Source organism: Mirounga angustirostris, unplaced genomic scaffold, assembly GCF_029215605.1.
Source record: "Mirounga angustirostris isolate CCGP_5_RB_7025 unplaced genomic scaffold, mMirAng1.0.hap1 SCAF_6, whole genome shotgun sequence".
Taxonomy (NCBI): domain Eukaryota; kingdom Metazoa; phylum Chordata; class Mammalia; order Carnivora; family Phocidae; genus Mirounga; species Mirounga angustirostris.
Window position 1 is genome coordinate 121062309 of NW_026991714.1, and position 15868 is coordinate 121078176.

The following is a 15868-nucleotide window of genomic DNA, read 5'->3' on the forward strand; positions in this document are numbered from 1 at the left end:
CATTTCTAAAAATGCTCTTAAAGGGAGGGGACATACCTTTTTCCCTCCCTTTCTCATTCTTGTTGGCTGGAATGAAAACAGTATGGCTGGAGTTAGAGCAGCCCTCTTGGACTAGGAGGTGCAAGTCACATGTTGAGAAACAGGATAGAGGGAATCTGGTCCTTGGTAATTGTGGAGTTGCTAATCTAATGCTAGGTTGACTATGTGCAGACTTCAGTTATTTTTTTAAAAACCTTTTATTTAAATTCAATTTATTTTAACTTATTTTTTTAAAAGATTTTTATTCATTTATTTGACAGAGAGAGACGCGAGAGAAGGAACACAAGCAGGGGGAGTGGGAGAAGGGGAGGGAGAAGCAGGCTTCCTGTTGAGCAGGGAGCCCAATGCGGGGCTCGATCCCAGAACGCTGGGATCACAACCTGAGTCGAAGGCAAACGCTTAACAACTGAGCCCCCCAGGAACCCCTTAAATTCAATTTAGTTAAGATATAGTGTATTGTTGGGCACCTGGGTGGCTCAGTTGGTTAAGCGACTGCCTTCGGCTCAGGTCATGATCCTGGAGTCCCTGGATCGAGTCCCGCATCGGGCTCCCTGCTCAGCGGGGAGCCTGCTTCTCCCTCTGACCCTCCCCCCTCTCATGTGCTCTCTCTCATTCTCTCTCTCTCAAATAAGTAAATAAAATCTTAAAAAAAAAAGATATAGTGTATTATTAGTTTTAGAATTTCGTGATTCATCAGTTGCATATAACACCCTGTGCCCTCCTTAATGCCCATCACCCAATTACACAGACTTCAGTTATATGAGAGGGACATAAACATCTGTCTGTCCAAGTCACTGTAATTTGGAGTTTTCTGTCACAGCTATTCCTAATTCCAGTGATAAAATATCTCTCCATTTCGACCATCAGCCCCTTGGTCCAAGCCCAACACATCCGCCTGAACTATTGCATTAGTGTCTTGACTGTTCCAGCCACATCCAATCTTGACCACTCTCTCCATTAAATTCTACACATTCCAACCAGAGTAGATCTGTAACTACACATGAAGGAGCAAATCACTCTCTTGTTTATAATCCTTTAATGAATATTCATTAGTTTTAGAGTAAGTTGGAAATTCTCAACACAGCCTGTGCAATCTTTCATTATCTCACCCCTGAAACTTCAGCTCATCTCTTTTCCCCCTTATTCTCTGGCTTTCAGTCATGTTGAAGCTTCAAAGATCCTATTCCCCCCTACTGTTATATTTATCTTAAATTTTCTTCCCCCAGTCCTTATTGCCTAACTAACTTCTACTAATCATTCAGGTCTCTGAGAAAATGTAATTTCTTCAGGAATTGTAGTCAGGGGCCATTACTAGACTTCCTCATCGCATCATAAACTTGAAAAAATAGTCTTTACTTCCACTTACATAATTATTTTTGCAATTGTTCACTTAATGTTTCAAATAGTATATAGGCCTAATGTACCTTCAGATGTATTCTGATTTTTTTTTTGGTTTTGCTTTTCTTAAAATTAAACTTGAAGAACTTTAGTTAGTACAGCTTCTTTTCGGTTTGTCACAGGTCCTACCCAGTCATTCCATTTCACAAACTTATGTTTCTTTCCCTTGTCCTCTAGGCCTTTGTATCTTTGGCCTGTCTCCATTAAACTAGAAGCTCCATTAGGGTAAAGATGTGCTTGTCTTCCACATCACTCTTTGCCCTCTACCTTAATATGCTTGGGGCATATCAAAAGCTGTGGAAATCTTGTCAAATGAATGAAGGCAATGAATGAACTGCCCTTGTCATAATTATTAATAGTCTTTTCCTTCCTTTGGCTTTATTTTCAATATAAGATACTATATGGAGATAAGTATGGGGAAGTAACCACTTGGCGACTATTTCAAAACAATTTTGAACAAATTTAGCACAAGATTCTGAACTTTAAAGCCAACCTTCACTTTTTTTTTTTTGTTAATGGACTAAATAGAAAGTGAAATCATATGTTTATACTTTTGCAAGTCTCAGTAAGTTTACAAAAGCATTTCATCTGGGTCATTCCATTTCTTGGGATGGGAACTCTGACTTTGCAGTTTTTCTTAAATCTAAAATGTTTCCCAAATGCAAAGTTTATAAAATAGGGGATACTGAGGGGAAGCCCCCTTCTCTTGGATTTCCAAGCTTAACTATGGATGCTTTCAGTTCTATTTTGAACCAACTCTTCCTTCCCTGTTGTATTTTCATCACATTCTTAACATCATTACATCAACATCTTAGCTAAAGCTTATTGAAAAGTACCACTTTTGGAGAATGTGTTCATATGGCGCCATTGTATACAGTTGTGAAATTTGTGCACTGCACCCAGGCACCCAGATGGAGCCAGTAAGGGTTGAAACCCAGCCTATGTTTCCTACTAAGCTGTTGTGCACCCTGGTGTGGGGCTCCCTCAGCCCAGAGGAAGAAGGAACCATATGTGCCAGCAGCAGACCTGTGCTCTTGGGGAGCAAGCGCTTCTCTTTGCTACCCCTAGTCTTGATCTTGCCACAGAGAAGCTGTAAGAGAGAAGGAAGTTATGACCCACAGAGAGGCCAACACTAGTGATGGAGAGAGCGGGATTCTAGGTGGCAAACACTCCTATGTCTTTTCTTGTCTTTTTTCTTTTTTAAGATTTTATTTATTTATTTATTTATTTATTTATTTGTTTGTTTGTTTGTTTATTTATTTATTTATTTAAGAGAGATAGAGCGTGTGAGCAGGAGGAGGGGGTAAGAGTAGAGGGAGAAGGACAAGCAGACTCTCCGCTGAACATGCAGCGCCATGGGGGGCTTGATCTCACGACCCCGAAATCATGACCTGAGCTCATCAAGAGTCTGATGCTTAACCAGCTGAGCCACCCAGGCACCCCTGTCTTTTATTGTCTTAATCAGAAGGCCACATTTCTGGTTTCCCTAAGGTTTGGTAGTTTTTTCAATTAAATGCCCCCCTTTTTATATTATGCTAAGTGAAATAAGTCCGTCAGAGAAAGTCAATTATCATATGATCTCACTGACATGTGGAATTTAAGAAATAAGGCAGAGAGGGAAAAATGAAACAAAACGGAACCAGAGAAGGAGACAAACCATAAGAGACTCTTAATCATAGGAAACAAACAGGGTTGCTGGAGGGGAAGGGGGTAGGGTAGCTGGGTGGAGATGGGGTAACTGGGTGATGGATATTGGGGAGGGTATGTGTTGTAATTAGCACTGGGTATTATATAAGACCGATGAATCACAGATCTGTATCCCTGAACCAAATAATACATTATATGTTAATTAATTGAATTAAAAAAAAATTCCCCCCTTTTTGCCTTAGCTAGATTGGTTAACTTTTCATTTCTTACTGAATATCTTAGATTTCTTCTGGTTCTGACATAAAGTACAATAGCCATAGGATCAGCTGGGACAGATATCTACAGTGGTATTACAGTAAATGTTTCACAACCAGCTATGATTTCCATGGTGTAAATACTGTGACATGGCTAATTTCAATCTACCAATGTGATGTCATTGAATCACATAACTGGTTCTTCTTTTTAATTTATTTTTAATTTACTTTTTAAAAAGATTTTATTTTTATTTATTTGACAGAGAGAGAGCACAAGCAGGGGGAGTGGCAGACAGAGGGAGAAGCAGGCTCCCAACTGAGCAAGGAGCCTGATGTGGGGCTTGATCCCAAGACCCTGGGATCATGACCTGAGCCGAAGGCAGCTGCCCAACCAACTGAGCCACCCAGGCGCCCCCACACAACTGGTTCTTGTGAGTGTGTATGAGCTGGCTCCCCCAGACTCCTGGAAAGCTTCCATTAGGCCCAACTTTGTCCACTGATGGGGTATGTGAATGCTGTTGGTCACCAAGTGGTAGACCCACTGAATATGACTTCAGATATGCTCTGTTTAGCCTGTAAGTGTTTAAAATATTTGGGGTTAGTTGCCAGAATTTAAATATCATGATATTATACCTAAAAACACATATTCCTACTTTTTCATGAGAAATGGGAATATATTGAAATATTGGACAAGGTGCTCAGAAAGGTTCAATGATGTATCCATGGTGACATGGAGATTATCTAAGGTGACATGAAGCATGAGTACCTGAACCAGAACAAGAATTCTGGTCTTGTGACTCCCAAACCAAAGCTTGTGCCACTTTTTCAGATTGCCCTCTTACTGCCGTGTCCGTTATCATCTTTACTACCGTTTCTTGCTTGGCATTTTCTTTGCAACTGGTATTTTCTCTTTACAAAGCATTTATGTGACCTAGCGTTGTTAAACCAGGTGAATCGTGGCAAAGATTCTGTGCGTTGACCTAACTCTTTTCCCTGTTCACTTTTACATTTTAGAATACGATTGCTCTTTTTGTACACATAATGGGGGTCCACTTTAAAGAAGGAAGAGGAGAAGGAGAAGAAGAAGAATATAACAAAGGACAGGGAAAAGTGAAAAACTACCCCTGGGGTGCTTGGGTGGCTCAGTCAGTTGAGTGTTGGATTCTCGGTTTCAACTTAGGTCATGATCTCAGGGTCATGAGATCGAGCCCTGCGTTGGGTTTTGAGCTCAGTGCAGAGTCTGCTTGAGCTTCTCTTCCACTCCCTTTGCCCCTCCTCCGCCCTGCACACTCTGTCTCTAAAAAAAAAAAAAAAAAAAGGAAGAAAGAAAGAAAAAAGAAAAACTGCCCCTAAACCTACCATTTAACCCTTGTCATAAGAGAGAACATTACTTCCAACATCCTATGTACATACAGAAAAGACTTTAGTCAGGAATGGGATCATTCTCAGTGTGCTACTTTAATCCTATTTAAATTTGACAAAAGAAAAAGGAACTAAAGTGAAGCAGTAACAAAAGTGAAAGTGAGGGAATTGAACTTTAAATGTTTGTTTATTACCAGGAGCATTAGTTTTAGGACACCTGGGTTGCTCATTCGGTTAAGCATCTGCCTTCGGCTCACGTCATGATCCTGGGATCCTGGGGTCCTGGGATAGAGCCCTGCATTGGGCTCCCTGTTCATTGAGGAGAGTCTGCTTTTCCGTTTGCCCAGCACCGCCCCCCCAACCATGTGCTCACTCTCTCAATAATAAAGAAAGTCTTTTAAAAAAAGCCAAAAACCAAGGAACATTAGTTCTTTAAAGATACTCCTAACATTTTGAAAAAAACTAATAAGCATTGGGAGTTTTGAGTCATCATGGGTTTTTTTTTCACTTTCACATTGCACTTTCAGAGTGTCTTTCATGCCCTCCTAGGAGAGCTAAGAACATCAGTACACTAAACAGTCCTCTATCTCCTCTTTCCTCTGCTGAGTCTAGTTGGTTCATTTCATTTTTATGTGGTTATGGTTTTTAATATTTACATTCTGTTTTGTAACCATAATTTCCACAGTTGGTTAATCATCTTTGTTCTATATTCAGTGTTCTGTACCAGTTTTGTTTTTTTTTTAATCATCTCTTCTTCATTCTTGAGTTCTTTGCTTTAATTCCTCTCTGGTTTATGTGGATTTCATCATCAAGTAGCCTCTCTTCCCCAAGAGTATATTATAGTAGCTGTATGCCTTGAGTATTTGTAGTGTTGAGAATGTCTTTCCATTACCTCAAAAAAATAGCCTGGCTGGATAAAAAATCTTGAGTCATACTTTTTTTTTTCTTAGAACTTGGTGGATATTGCTGTTTTGTCTTTTTTTTTTTTTTTTTTTTTTAAGATTTTTATTTATTTGAGAGAGAGAGAGAGAGCATGAGAGGGGGGAGGGGCAGAGGGAGAAGTGGGCTCCCCTAGGAGCGGGGAGCCCGATGTGGGGCTTGATCTCAGGACCCTGGGATCATGACCTGACCCGAAGGCAGATGCTTAACCGACTGAGCCACCCAGGCACCCTGCTGTTTTGTCTTTTGACAAAAGGTACTGAATGTGGTCTTTAACCATGGCTTCTCCATTTATCTCCTTTTCAGTTGAGTCATCATTGGATATTTTTTCTAAGGAAGGTTCATGTGAACCCTGAGTTTGTTTATTTTCATATTTGAGATGTTTGCTTGTTACCATTATAGATGAATGACAACTTGTGTTTACTGATGTTTCAGTACCTCTGGCATGGAATAAGACCAGGGGAGTTTGAAGCCTTCTTGGCTTACAAAAACAAAAAAATAAACAAAAACCCTCGTAAATTACTTATTTTTCTTGCTTGTTTTCCTGAAGAATTGTTCATCCTTAAAGTTCAGTTACACCTGGGATATATCTCAATGTTGCTTGTGCTCTTTTATTGTTTAAACATGTGTGCTCCTTTAATATGCAGATTTGACTCTTAACATCAGGGAAATTTTCTTTTGGAACTTTAAACAATTTTTTCTGTATGATTGGTTAGGTTTGCTGCTTCAGTGATGTCTGTTGTCATTATGTCAGAGTGTTTTGGTCTGTCTTCCATTTCTATTATCTTCTCTCTGCTTATTTTAATGTCTTTGAACTTTTCCTTGCATTTGTTGAAAAGCAAAACTAAAGCCTATTTATTGCATTAATAATTCAGTTTTCAGGAAATATGTATTATTTCTCCTCTAGTTTATATTTTCTTAATAGTTCTTCAGTAGTATGCTTTGGCCCTTTATTTGTTTCTTTAACCTCTGTCTCCCTTTTCTTTTTTTTTTTTAAAGATTTTATTTATTTATTTGACAGAGAGAGGGTGAAAGCAAGAGAGGGAACACAAGCAGGGGGAGTGGGAGAGGGAGAAGCAGGCTCCCCACCGAGCAAGGAGCCTGATGTGGGGCTCGATCCCAGGACCCTGGGACCATGACCTGGGCCGAATGCAGACGCTTAACGACTGAGCCACCCACGTGCTCCTCTGTCTCCCTTTTCATCTCATTCTGTTGTTTTATCATCTTATCATTTTCTTCATTTCTTTGTTGTAGCGTATTTGCATAGCTGCCATGCTTTTGAAAATCTTCTCATGCTTAATATGTGGAGCTATTTCCAGACCTTCCATTTGCTCACATATAATTTGGTGAATTCTTCCTTCTGCTTTACCTATTTTTCTTTTCTTCAAGTATCACCTTGAGGGCAACTTTTAACTAGTTTGAGGGTGTGAGGAGAAGGGGAGGGACTGCTCAGCTGAGCTGTGCCCAGGGAAGATCCATCCCTGGAAGAAGATTCTAGATTTAGAGTCAGATAGTCTCATCAGCAATAACACGCATGGGTAACCATACCAGCAGGGTCCATCATGTGTCACAGGAGTCCCTCACAGTAATGAAATAGCTGTGTGGTGAGTAACACTTTATTGAGCATTCACTCTGTGCCAGACATTGAAAAAAAAAATTAGCTACCTTTATTATGTATTTATGATGCCACGTCTGTGCTAAGTGCATTATATATTATTTTATTTACTCAATACAACAATATGAAATACATTTATCAGCCCCTATTTTTTGAGTGAGGGAGCTGAGGCTTAGAGAAGCTACCTAATTTGCCAGAAGTCATACAGCTAATAATGACAGAGTTGAGCTTTGAAACCATGTCTAAACCATAAATGCTTAGTATGGAACGATTCTTTTATCGGGAAATTTGATGTAATATTGGGCAATACTTGTAGAATTTTGCTCCACTGTGGCTTGCATGTAATCTATTAAAAGCTCAGTAGTGGGTTGGTATTGGGGAGGGTGGCATGTTCTTGAGACTGTATGCACAACAAGGGGACCATTGAAAATTTGGAGTTTGGGTTTGTTTTGCTTTACCTGCTGTTATTTTAATAAATTAGGCAAGGTGCTTATTAAAGGATTGCCCAGTGGGGGGAAAAAAAAAAGCTGAGCAGTGTTTCTTTCCTAAAAGTAAGTCTAATTTATAGATGAAATATGATATAGACTTGCTTCAAAATAATGTGAGTGGGGAGGGGACACTGGGTGAGGGAATAAATGGAAGAAGATTGGGGCGCCTGGGTGGCTCAGTCGTTAAGTGTCTGCCTTCGGCTCAGGTCGTGATCCCAGAGTCCTGGGATCGAGCCCCGCATCGGGCTCCCTGCTCAGCGGGAAGCCTGCTTCTCCCTCTCCCACTCCCCCTGCTTGTGTTTCCTCTCTCGCTGTGTCTCTCTCTGTCAAATAAATATAAAAAAAATCTTTAAAAAAAAAATGGAAGAAGATTGGCCATAGGCTGATAGGTGAAGCTGGGTGACTTGAAGCTTGGAGGCTCATTGTATAGACTTAAATAATAATTGCTCAATTAGTGATTTTTCACCATAGTGGCTCTTGAAAAAGTGATACCACTTTTTAAGCAGCAATTCCTTTGCTTTTTGTGACTTTTTGTCATTATACCAGAACTGGGAGAGAATCAATTTTTATTGTTCCATCCACGCAATCTGTAGTCCTTTGTTACAGCAGCCTTCGCAAACGAATACACTTACCTAAGTTTGTTTTCCTTGTTCATTTAGAAGAAACATTTTTAGGAATGGATTACACTCATTGAGTGAAGGATAGCTGTACTTTTCTCTCTCTTTTTGGATATGTTTGAAATTTTCTGTAACGAAAACTTCAAAAATGTTAAAAAATATTTCTGGCCAACATGCTCTCAAGTAGAATATTATTGATCTCCAATGACCTACTTTGATCATATGTGAATAAGAATCATTCAAAGGGGTGGTATTTAAAATAAGTAATAGCTGGTCAGTGGGGGAAGTTCTGTCCCTTTCTTGGATGAGAGCCTGATACTAATGGTTTTGGGTGCCTATGAATAATAATCTGAGATTTGGATCTTAACCATCTCTTATACATGGGTCAAGATTACTTCAAGATTAAGTTTGGTTGCTTCTGCACCTTATGACCCATCCATAAGGTCTATTTCCTCTTCAGGGGCTTTGGTTTTCAGAAAAGGCAATGTGGCAAAGGGGTTCAGAGCAATTTTCCGGAGTCAACAGACCTGAGTTAGAGAGCTGGACTACTTACTATCTGGGTGCTTGATCTTAGATGCATTGTCTTCTCTAAATTCCACTTTCTTTATCTGTAAAATGGGGCTCATGACACCTGTCTTTTTTTTTTTTTTAAAGATTTTTTATTTATTTATTTGACAGAGAGAGATACAGCAAGAGAGGGAACACAAGCAGGGGGAGTGGGAGAGGGAGAAGCAGGCTTCCCACTGAGCAGGGAGCCCGATGCGGGGCTCGATCCCAGGACCCTGGGATCATGAGCTGAGCTGAAGGCAGACGCTTAACGACTGAGCCACCCAGGTGCCCCATGACACCTGTCTTTTATGATTGTTGGAAGGAGTAAATGATGTATATATATATGTGTATATATATATGTATACATATATATATAATGTACTTAGCACAATGCCTGGCCATTTTTATTATGTTGTCTTAAAAAGATGTGGCACTTCAGAATGACTAAATCTTTGGCTTATGTCCATTTGACCTGACCTGGTCTGAACTATCATTTTTGTCATTTTCAGTGTGTTACCACTTCTCTTAAGGTGACTAAAGTCAGCAGGCATCCTTCCCTTTATTTCACAATTTTAAGCCTCATGTGAACATCAGGAAATAAACAGATTTCAACATGCTAGGGAAATAGGAAGGTTCAAATAGGAAGAACGTCTACCTATCATAGAAACCCAACAGAGGTAAAAGATTCATTCATCCATTCAACAAACAGAGTGCCCAATATATAGCAAGCACTATTCTATATGATGGGGATATAGCAATAGACAAAAATGACAAAAAATCCCAGCTTGGGAATAAAAGTTACATTCATGTGGAGTGTTGATGCTATGCATCTGGTAGGTGTTGTTTATGGAGTATGCATAGTGAGTAGGAAGCACATGGTAAGTTTCCTGCTGTTGAACCAGTGATCGAATTGCTCATAAGAATATAAAATTATGTGTGCTAGATGTACATGTGCTTTGCCCATAGGAGGGGTCCAATAAATGAGGCATGAGTAAATGAATGTGAATAATTGAAAGGTTAGTAAAACTCAGAAAAATAGTGTGGTTTCTAGGTGTAAAGGTTTAGGTTGCATGGTTCATGGATATATATTTTATTTATTTATTTATTTATATTTTAAAAAATTTTAAATTAATCTCTACACCCATTGTGGGGCTTGAGCTCAACCTCAAGATCAAGAATTTCATGCTCCACTGACTGAGCCAGCCAGGTACCCCAGTTCATGGATATAACCTCTCTTTAACCAGTGATATATATTATACCTTTTTTTTTTTTTAAAGATTTTATTTATTTAACAGAGAGAGACAGAGTGAGAGAGGGAACACAAGCAGGGGGAGTGGGAGAGGGAGAAGCAGGCTTCCTGCTGAGCAGGGAGCCCAACGTGGGGCTCCATCCCAGGACCCTGGGATCATGACCTGAGCCGAAGTCAGACGCTTAACGACTGAGCCACCCAGGTGCCCCAGATATATATTATGCCTTAATAAAACTTCTTTTTTGAAAAAGCAATTAAGGGAGGAAAAAAAAAAATCCCAACCCTACAGGATAGAAGTCAGTATCCGCATCCTTCATAGGAGGAAAGTGAGACTCAGTTAAGTATAATTTGCTCTAGGTCTCATAGCTGATAAGTGGCAGTGATAGAATTTGAATGCAGTTCTAAAGTCCATTCTCTTTTGACTGTTTTGGGTGTAAGCTTTCTTGGCAGCTTGGTGGTAACATATTAAAAGAAGAACTTGTTCACTCAAATTTGTCTTTAATTGGTAGAATGGGTATTTATCATCCTATCTATTCTCAGTGAAGAAGGAAAGTGAACTAAATCAGTCTGAGATACCCTTTCATATTCCTTTCTGCATCCTCTTTCCACCTCTTCTTACTCTTCCTTTCTATTATTTAGAGGGTGGTTTCCTGGTTCATATTTGAAGAAATGGAAAAGTCCAGGCTTGGGTTATTACTAGTGTAGTCTCCCCTTGTCCACGGTTTTGATTTCCACAGTTTCAGTTACCCAGGGTCAACTATGGTCCGGAAGGTGATGATCCTCCTTCTGTGTATTGTCAGAAGGTCAGTAGTGGCTTGGATGCTACATTACAGTGCTTATGTCTTTCACTTCACTCATCTCATCATGTAGGCATTTTATCATCTCACGTCATCACAAGAAGAAGTGTGAGTACAGTACGATAAGAGAGCTTGAGAGAGAGACCACATTCACATAACTTTTATTACAGGGTATTGTTACAATTATTCTATTATTAGTTATTGTTGTTAATCTCTTACTGTGCCTGATTTATAAGTTAAACTTTATCATAGGCATGTATGTATAGGAAAGAACATAATATATAGGTTTCAATACTGTCTGTGGTTTTAGGCATCCACTTGAGGTCTTGGAATGTATCTTTTTAGTTGCTCTCACCTATGAATTCTCTTTGCGTGCCTACTCCAGTTTAAGGTAGATGTGGATTTTGCTATCAAGAGTCTTAACAAATAGTGTACTCAGAGAGTCTCTTCTCTCAGGAGGCCCAGACTCTTCAGATATTGTTAACTTCTCATGAAAGAATCAACCAGGCAACCTGAAGGAGCCAGCGACAGTCCATTTATATGGCCAGTGTAGCAAATGACCTAGCAAACTGTATGCAAGTATAAAAACAATGTGTCATTTCTTCAAGTTACAATTGATATGTACTAGTTTTTAATAAATTTATAAATTTCACTGCAATATTTTCTGCATTCTAAATCTAGTCCATAATTGTGCATAGACTGAGATTGCATAGCTTTTTTCTTTTCTTTTTTTTTTTCCTTTCTCTCTTCTTTTTAAGGAGGGTATCACTCATACAACTTGGGTTTCAGTTGTACTCACAAGTGATAAGTAAACGAAAATTCCATAGAAAAAATGGAAATCAGGCTATATAGGTAAGAAAGAGTATGATAAAACCGCACTCTTTTAAGCATAGAATCAGAAAGTCAACCCAAGAAAAAGAGCATCTTTCAGAAAGAAATATCAAAGTGAATAAGAAGTCATTTTCTAGCTCTAGCAAGTGAAAAGGAGAATAAGAGAGAATATTATCACCAATAGATAATGTCTTTAAACTAATAGGATGGCAAATAGAGAGACCCTTAAATATTTATATTCATTTAAAAAACTTCCATTGTTCAGAAAAAAATCCTCTGTGATCAGAAAACTAGAATAAGGGATTCCTGGATGGCTCAGTCAGTTAAGCATCTGCCTTTGGCTGAGGTCATGATCCCAGGGTCTTGAGATTGAGCCCTGCATTGGGCTCCCTGCTCAGCAGGGAGCCTGCTTCTCCCTCTGCCCCTTCCTCTGCTTGTGCTTTTTCTCTCCCATGCTTTCTCTTTCTCTCAAATAAATAAATAAAATATTACAAAAGAAAAAAAGAAAACTAGAATAACCTGAAATGGAAAATCAGGCAAACAACAAAGACAGTGAATTGCTGGTTTGAAAAGCAATAGCTCTTAACTACTGAGGTCATTGTCTACTTTGAGAATGTAATGAAAGCCAGCTGCCCTCTTCTTAGAAAAATGCACATACAATCCTCCATATTTTACACACAGTTTCAGGGATTTACAGACATCTTAAAAACCAATCCGTGGACACTCGCATCCTCAAGCTACAGATCCATAGATTGTAGATTAAAACCCCTCTACTCTTTTAAGCATGTCAGTCTTTGTTTTAAAATTCTTTTGGGCAAGAAAATGAAACTAACCAGTTTGTCACATTCTGGTAAATAATAATAGCTATCATTTAAAAAACTTTTACAGTACGACACGGCACTGGACTTGATAGTCTTATATATATCATCTCATTGAATTCTTATAAGTCTTATAATAACCCAGGAAAGTTGATACTTTAGTTGGTCCTTATTTTACAGATGGGGGAACTGAGGCTGACTTAAAGAAGTTAAATAACTTCATAAAGGTCACACAGCAGGGCAGGGATTCAAACCCAGCCAGGTTTGTCTGGTAACGAAATTCACCATCCTCTTCTGCTTTTCATTTCCTAGTCTCCCTGTCCCAACTTCTTGTTTTCAGTTGGGTACCACATTTTCACCTTTTCAGTTCTTTTTTTTTTTTTTTTTTAAGATTTTGTTTATTTATTTGAGATAGCGCGAGAGCGAGTGAGAGAGAGAGAGAGAACACGAACGGAAGGGAATGGTAGACAGAGAGGGAGAAGCAGGCTCTCCACTGAGCAGGGAGCCCAATGTGGGGCTTGATCCCAGGACCCTGGGATCATGACCTGAGCTGAAGGCAGATGCTTACTGGCTGAGCCACCCAGGTGCCCCTTTTAGTTCATATTTGAGAATACCTACAGAAACATCTCATCATGTTCCTATGGATGATATTACTGAATCTATTTCTTTAAAAACCCCTTCAGTCAGGTCTCCGCCCAGACTTCACCCACTCAGAGAAGCCTCATCTAAAATAACACCCCAATACCTCATCACTCTATTCCTTTACCTGCCTTATTTTTCTTAATAGCACCTCTCATATCCTGACATGTTATTACATATTTATTTATCATATTATTGTCTGCATCTCCCTCCATGAAAGCAGGGACTCTTTTAATTTACTGATGCAACCTCAGCACCTAGCACACAGCCTAGAACATGGGAGGTGCTCTATCAATATATATTGATGATGGAAAGAGTGAATGAATGAATGTTTGGGGAAACAAGAGGAGAAGCACATATCTGGTCTTTGTTTCTGCTTCACATGGCTCTTACTTCAACAAGGTCAGAACATTCCAGACCAGTGTTTTTCCAGCTGGGACAGGACCTCTCAGGAGAAGTTCTCAGGGAACTCTGGTTAAGACCTGCCAAAGTGGGGTGGCTGTTAGAATGCCTGTTCCCTCTGACCTTCCCACAGCCTTGGCAGTGTCCTCCTTTTTTCCTGTGTTAAAGACTCTTCCCCATAGACCCTTTAAATACCACTGGACCCACGACTGACCTCTCCAAACTCTCCTCATTTGTTTAATCCAATGAGAATCTTTGCCTTTTCAACCGAGAACAATGTCACCACACTCCTGGTTCCTGACATTTTAGAAAGCCAAAAGATGTGGGACAAAAGTCTCACTATAGTTAGCCAGATCAGTTCTGCTCCACTGCTGCAGCTTTTCATAATCTGTCTTCTTTTGCTTGACAAGGATTTTCTTTTCTTTTTTAAAGATTTTATTTATTTATTTATTTATTTATTTATTTATTTATTTATTTATTTATTTATTTGAGAGAGAGTGAGAGCAAGTGTGTGCACACGGGCATGAGTTGAGGGAGGGACAGACGGAGGGAGAGGGAGAGGAAGAGAGAAAGAATCTCAAGCAGACTCTGCGCTGAGCACAGAGCTGGACATAAGGTTCATCTCATGATCCTGAGATCATGGCCTGAGCTGAAGCCAAGAGCTGGACACTTAACTGATTGAGCCACCCAGGCGCCCCTGACCAGGATTTTCTTAATAAAATCAGTGTCATGTACTTTGTTCTCTTGTGGGATTTGAAAATTGGCTTATTAATTTTTTCCTCAGTGTTTTCTTGGGCACTAAAATTAAGACTACTGGTCTTTTAAATGTCCCTTTTATCACATGTTACCATGTGGATATTTTAAAATATTCATTATAAATTTGAAAGCATTTTGGAAGACCAAGTGCTGTGTAATAATTATGACATTTTATTTATCGATTTTAAAAAATATTTTTTAGAGCAGTTTTAGGTTCACAGCAAAATTGAATGGAAGGTACAGAGGTCTCGCATAAACCCCCTGCCCCCACACAGGCATAACCTCCCCAATTTCTCATTTCTTTTTAGTGCTGAATACTATTTCACTGTCTGCGTGTACTGTAGTTTGTCCATTCACCTAGTCAAGGAAATCTCAGTTGCTTCCAAGTTTTGGAAGTTATGAATAAAGCTGCTATAAACGTTCATATGCAGGTTTTTGGGTAGACATATGTTTTCAGCTCATTTGGGTAAATACCAAGGAGCACAGTGGCTGGATTATGTGGTAGGAACATGTTTAGTTTTGTAAGAAATTGCCAACCTGTCCTCCAAAGTGTCTGTATCATTTGGCATTTCCACCAGCAATGAATGAGAATTGCTATTTTCTTTTGTTTTTTCTTAAAGATTTATTTTATTTTTTTAAAGTAGGCTCCATGCCCAGCATGGAGCCCAACGCAGGGCTCAAACCCATGATCCTGAGAGCAAGATCTGAGTTAAGACACTTAACTGCCAGCCAAACGCTGTCAACCTGGTGCTCCAAAGATATTTTTTAATTTTTAAGTAATTTCTACACCCATCATGGGGCTTGAACTTTCAACCCTGAGATCAAGAGTCTCCTGCTTTACTGACTGAGCCAGCCAGGTGCCCTGAGAGTTCCTTTGGTTCCATATCCTGGCCCGCATTTGGTGGTGTTAGTGTTTTGGATTCTGACTGTTCAAATAGGTGTGTAGTGTTATCCCATTTTTGTTTCAATTTGCAGTTTCCTAATGACCAACGGTGTTGAGCATCTTTTCATATGCTTATTTGCCATCTGTATATCTTCTCTAGTGATGTGTTCAGATCTTTTGCCCATTTATTAATCAGGTTGTTCATTTAAAAAATTTTTTTTCTAGTTTGAGTAGAGTTGACACACGATGTTACATTAGTTTCAAGTATAAAACATAGTGATTTAACTTCTCTATACATTATGCTATGCTCTTCACAGTGTAAGATTGTTCATTTTTTACTGTTGAGTTTTAAACTTTGTGTTATTTTGGACAACAGTTCTTTATCAGTATGTCTTTTGCAAATATTTTCTCCCAGTTTGTGGCTTGTTTTCTCATTCTCTTGATATTGTCTTTCACAGAGCAGAACTTAATTTTAATAAAGTCCAGTTTATAAATTCTTTCTTTCCTGGATCATGCCTTTAGAGTTGTATCTAAAAGGTTATCGCCAAAAAAATAAATAAACAAAAATTATCGCCATACCCAAAG

At 39.1% G+C, this 15868-nt stretch overlaps 1 protein-coding gene across 2 annotated transcripts in view; it reads left to right on the top strand.

Moving 5' to 3' along the window:
• EXOC6 (exocyst complex component 6) overlaps positions 1 to 15868 on the top strand; it is a 355061-nt gene that overhangs the window by 69157 nt on the left and 270036 nt on the right. Inside the window, exon 1 of one of the 2 annotated variants that reach the window (XM_064595026.1) lies at positions 3823 to 3842. The exons of the other annotated variant lie outside the window; for it this stretch is intronic. Coding sequence (XP_064451096.1) covers positions 3838 to 3842 — 5 coding nt within the window. The 5' untranslated portion in view covers positions 3823 to 3837. Of the gene's footprint in view, positions 1 to 3822; positions 3843 to 15868 lie in introns of those variants that run through there. 2 annotated transcript variants of the gene reach the window in all.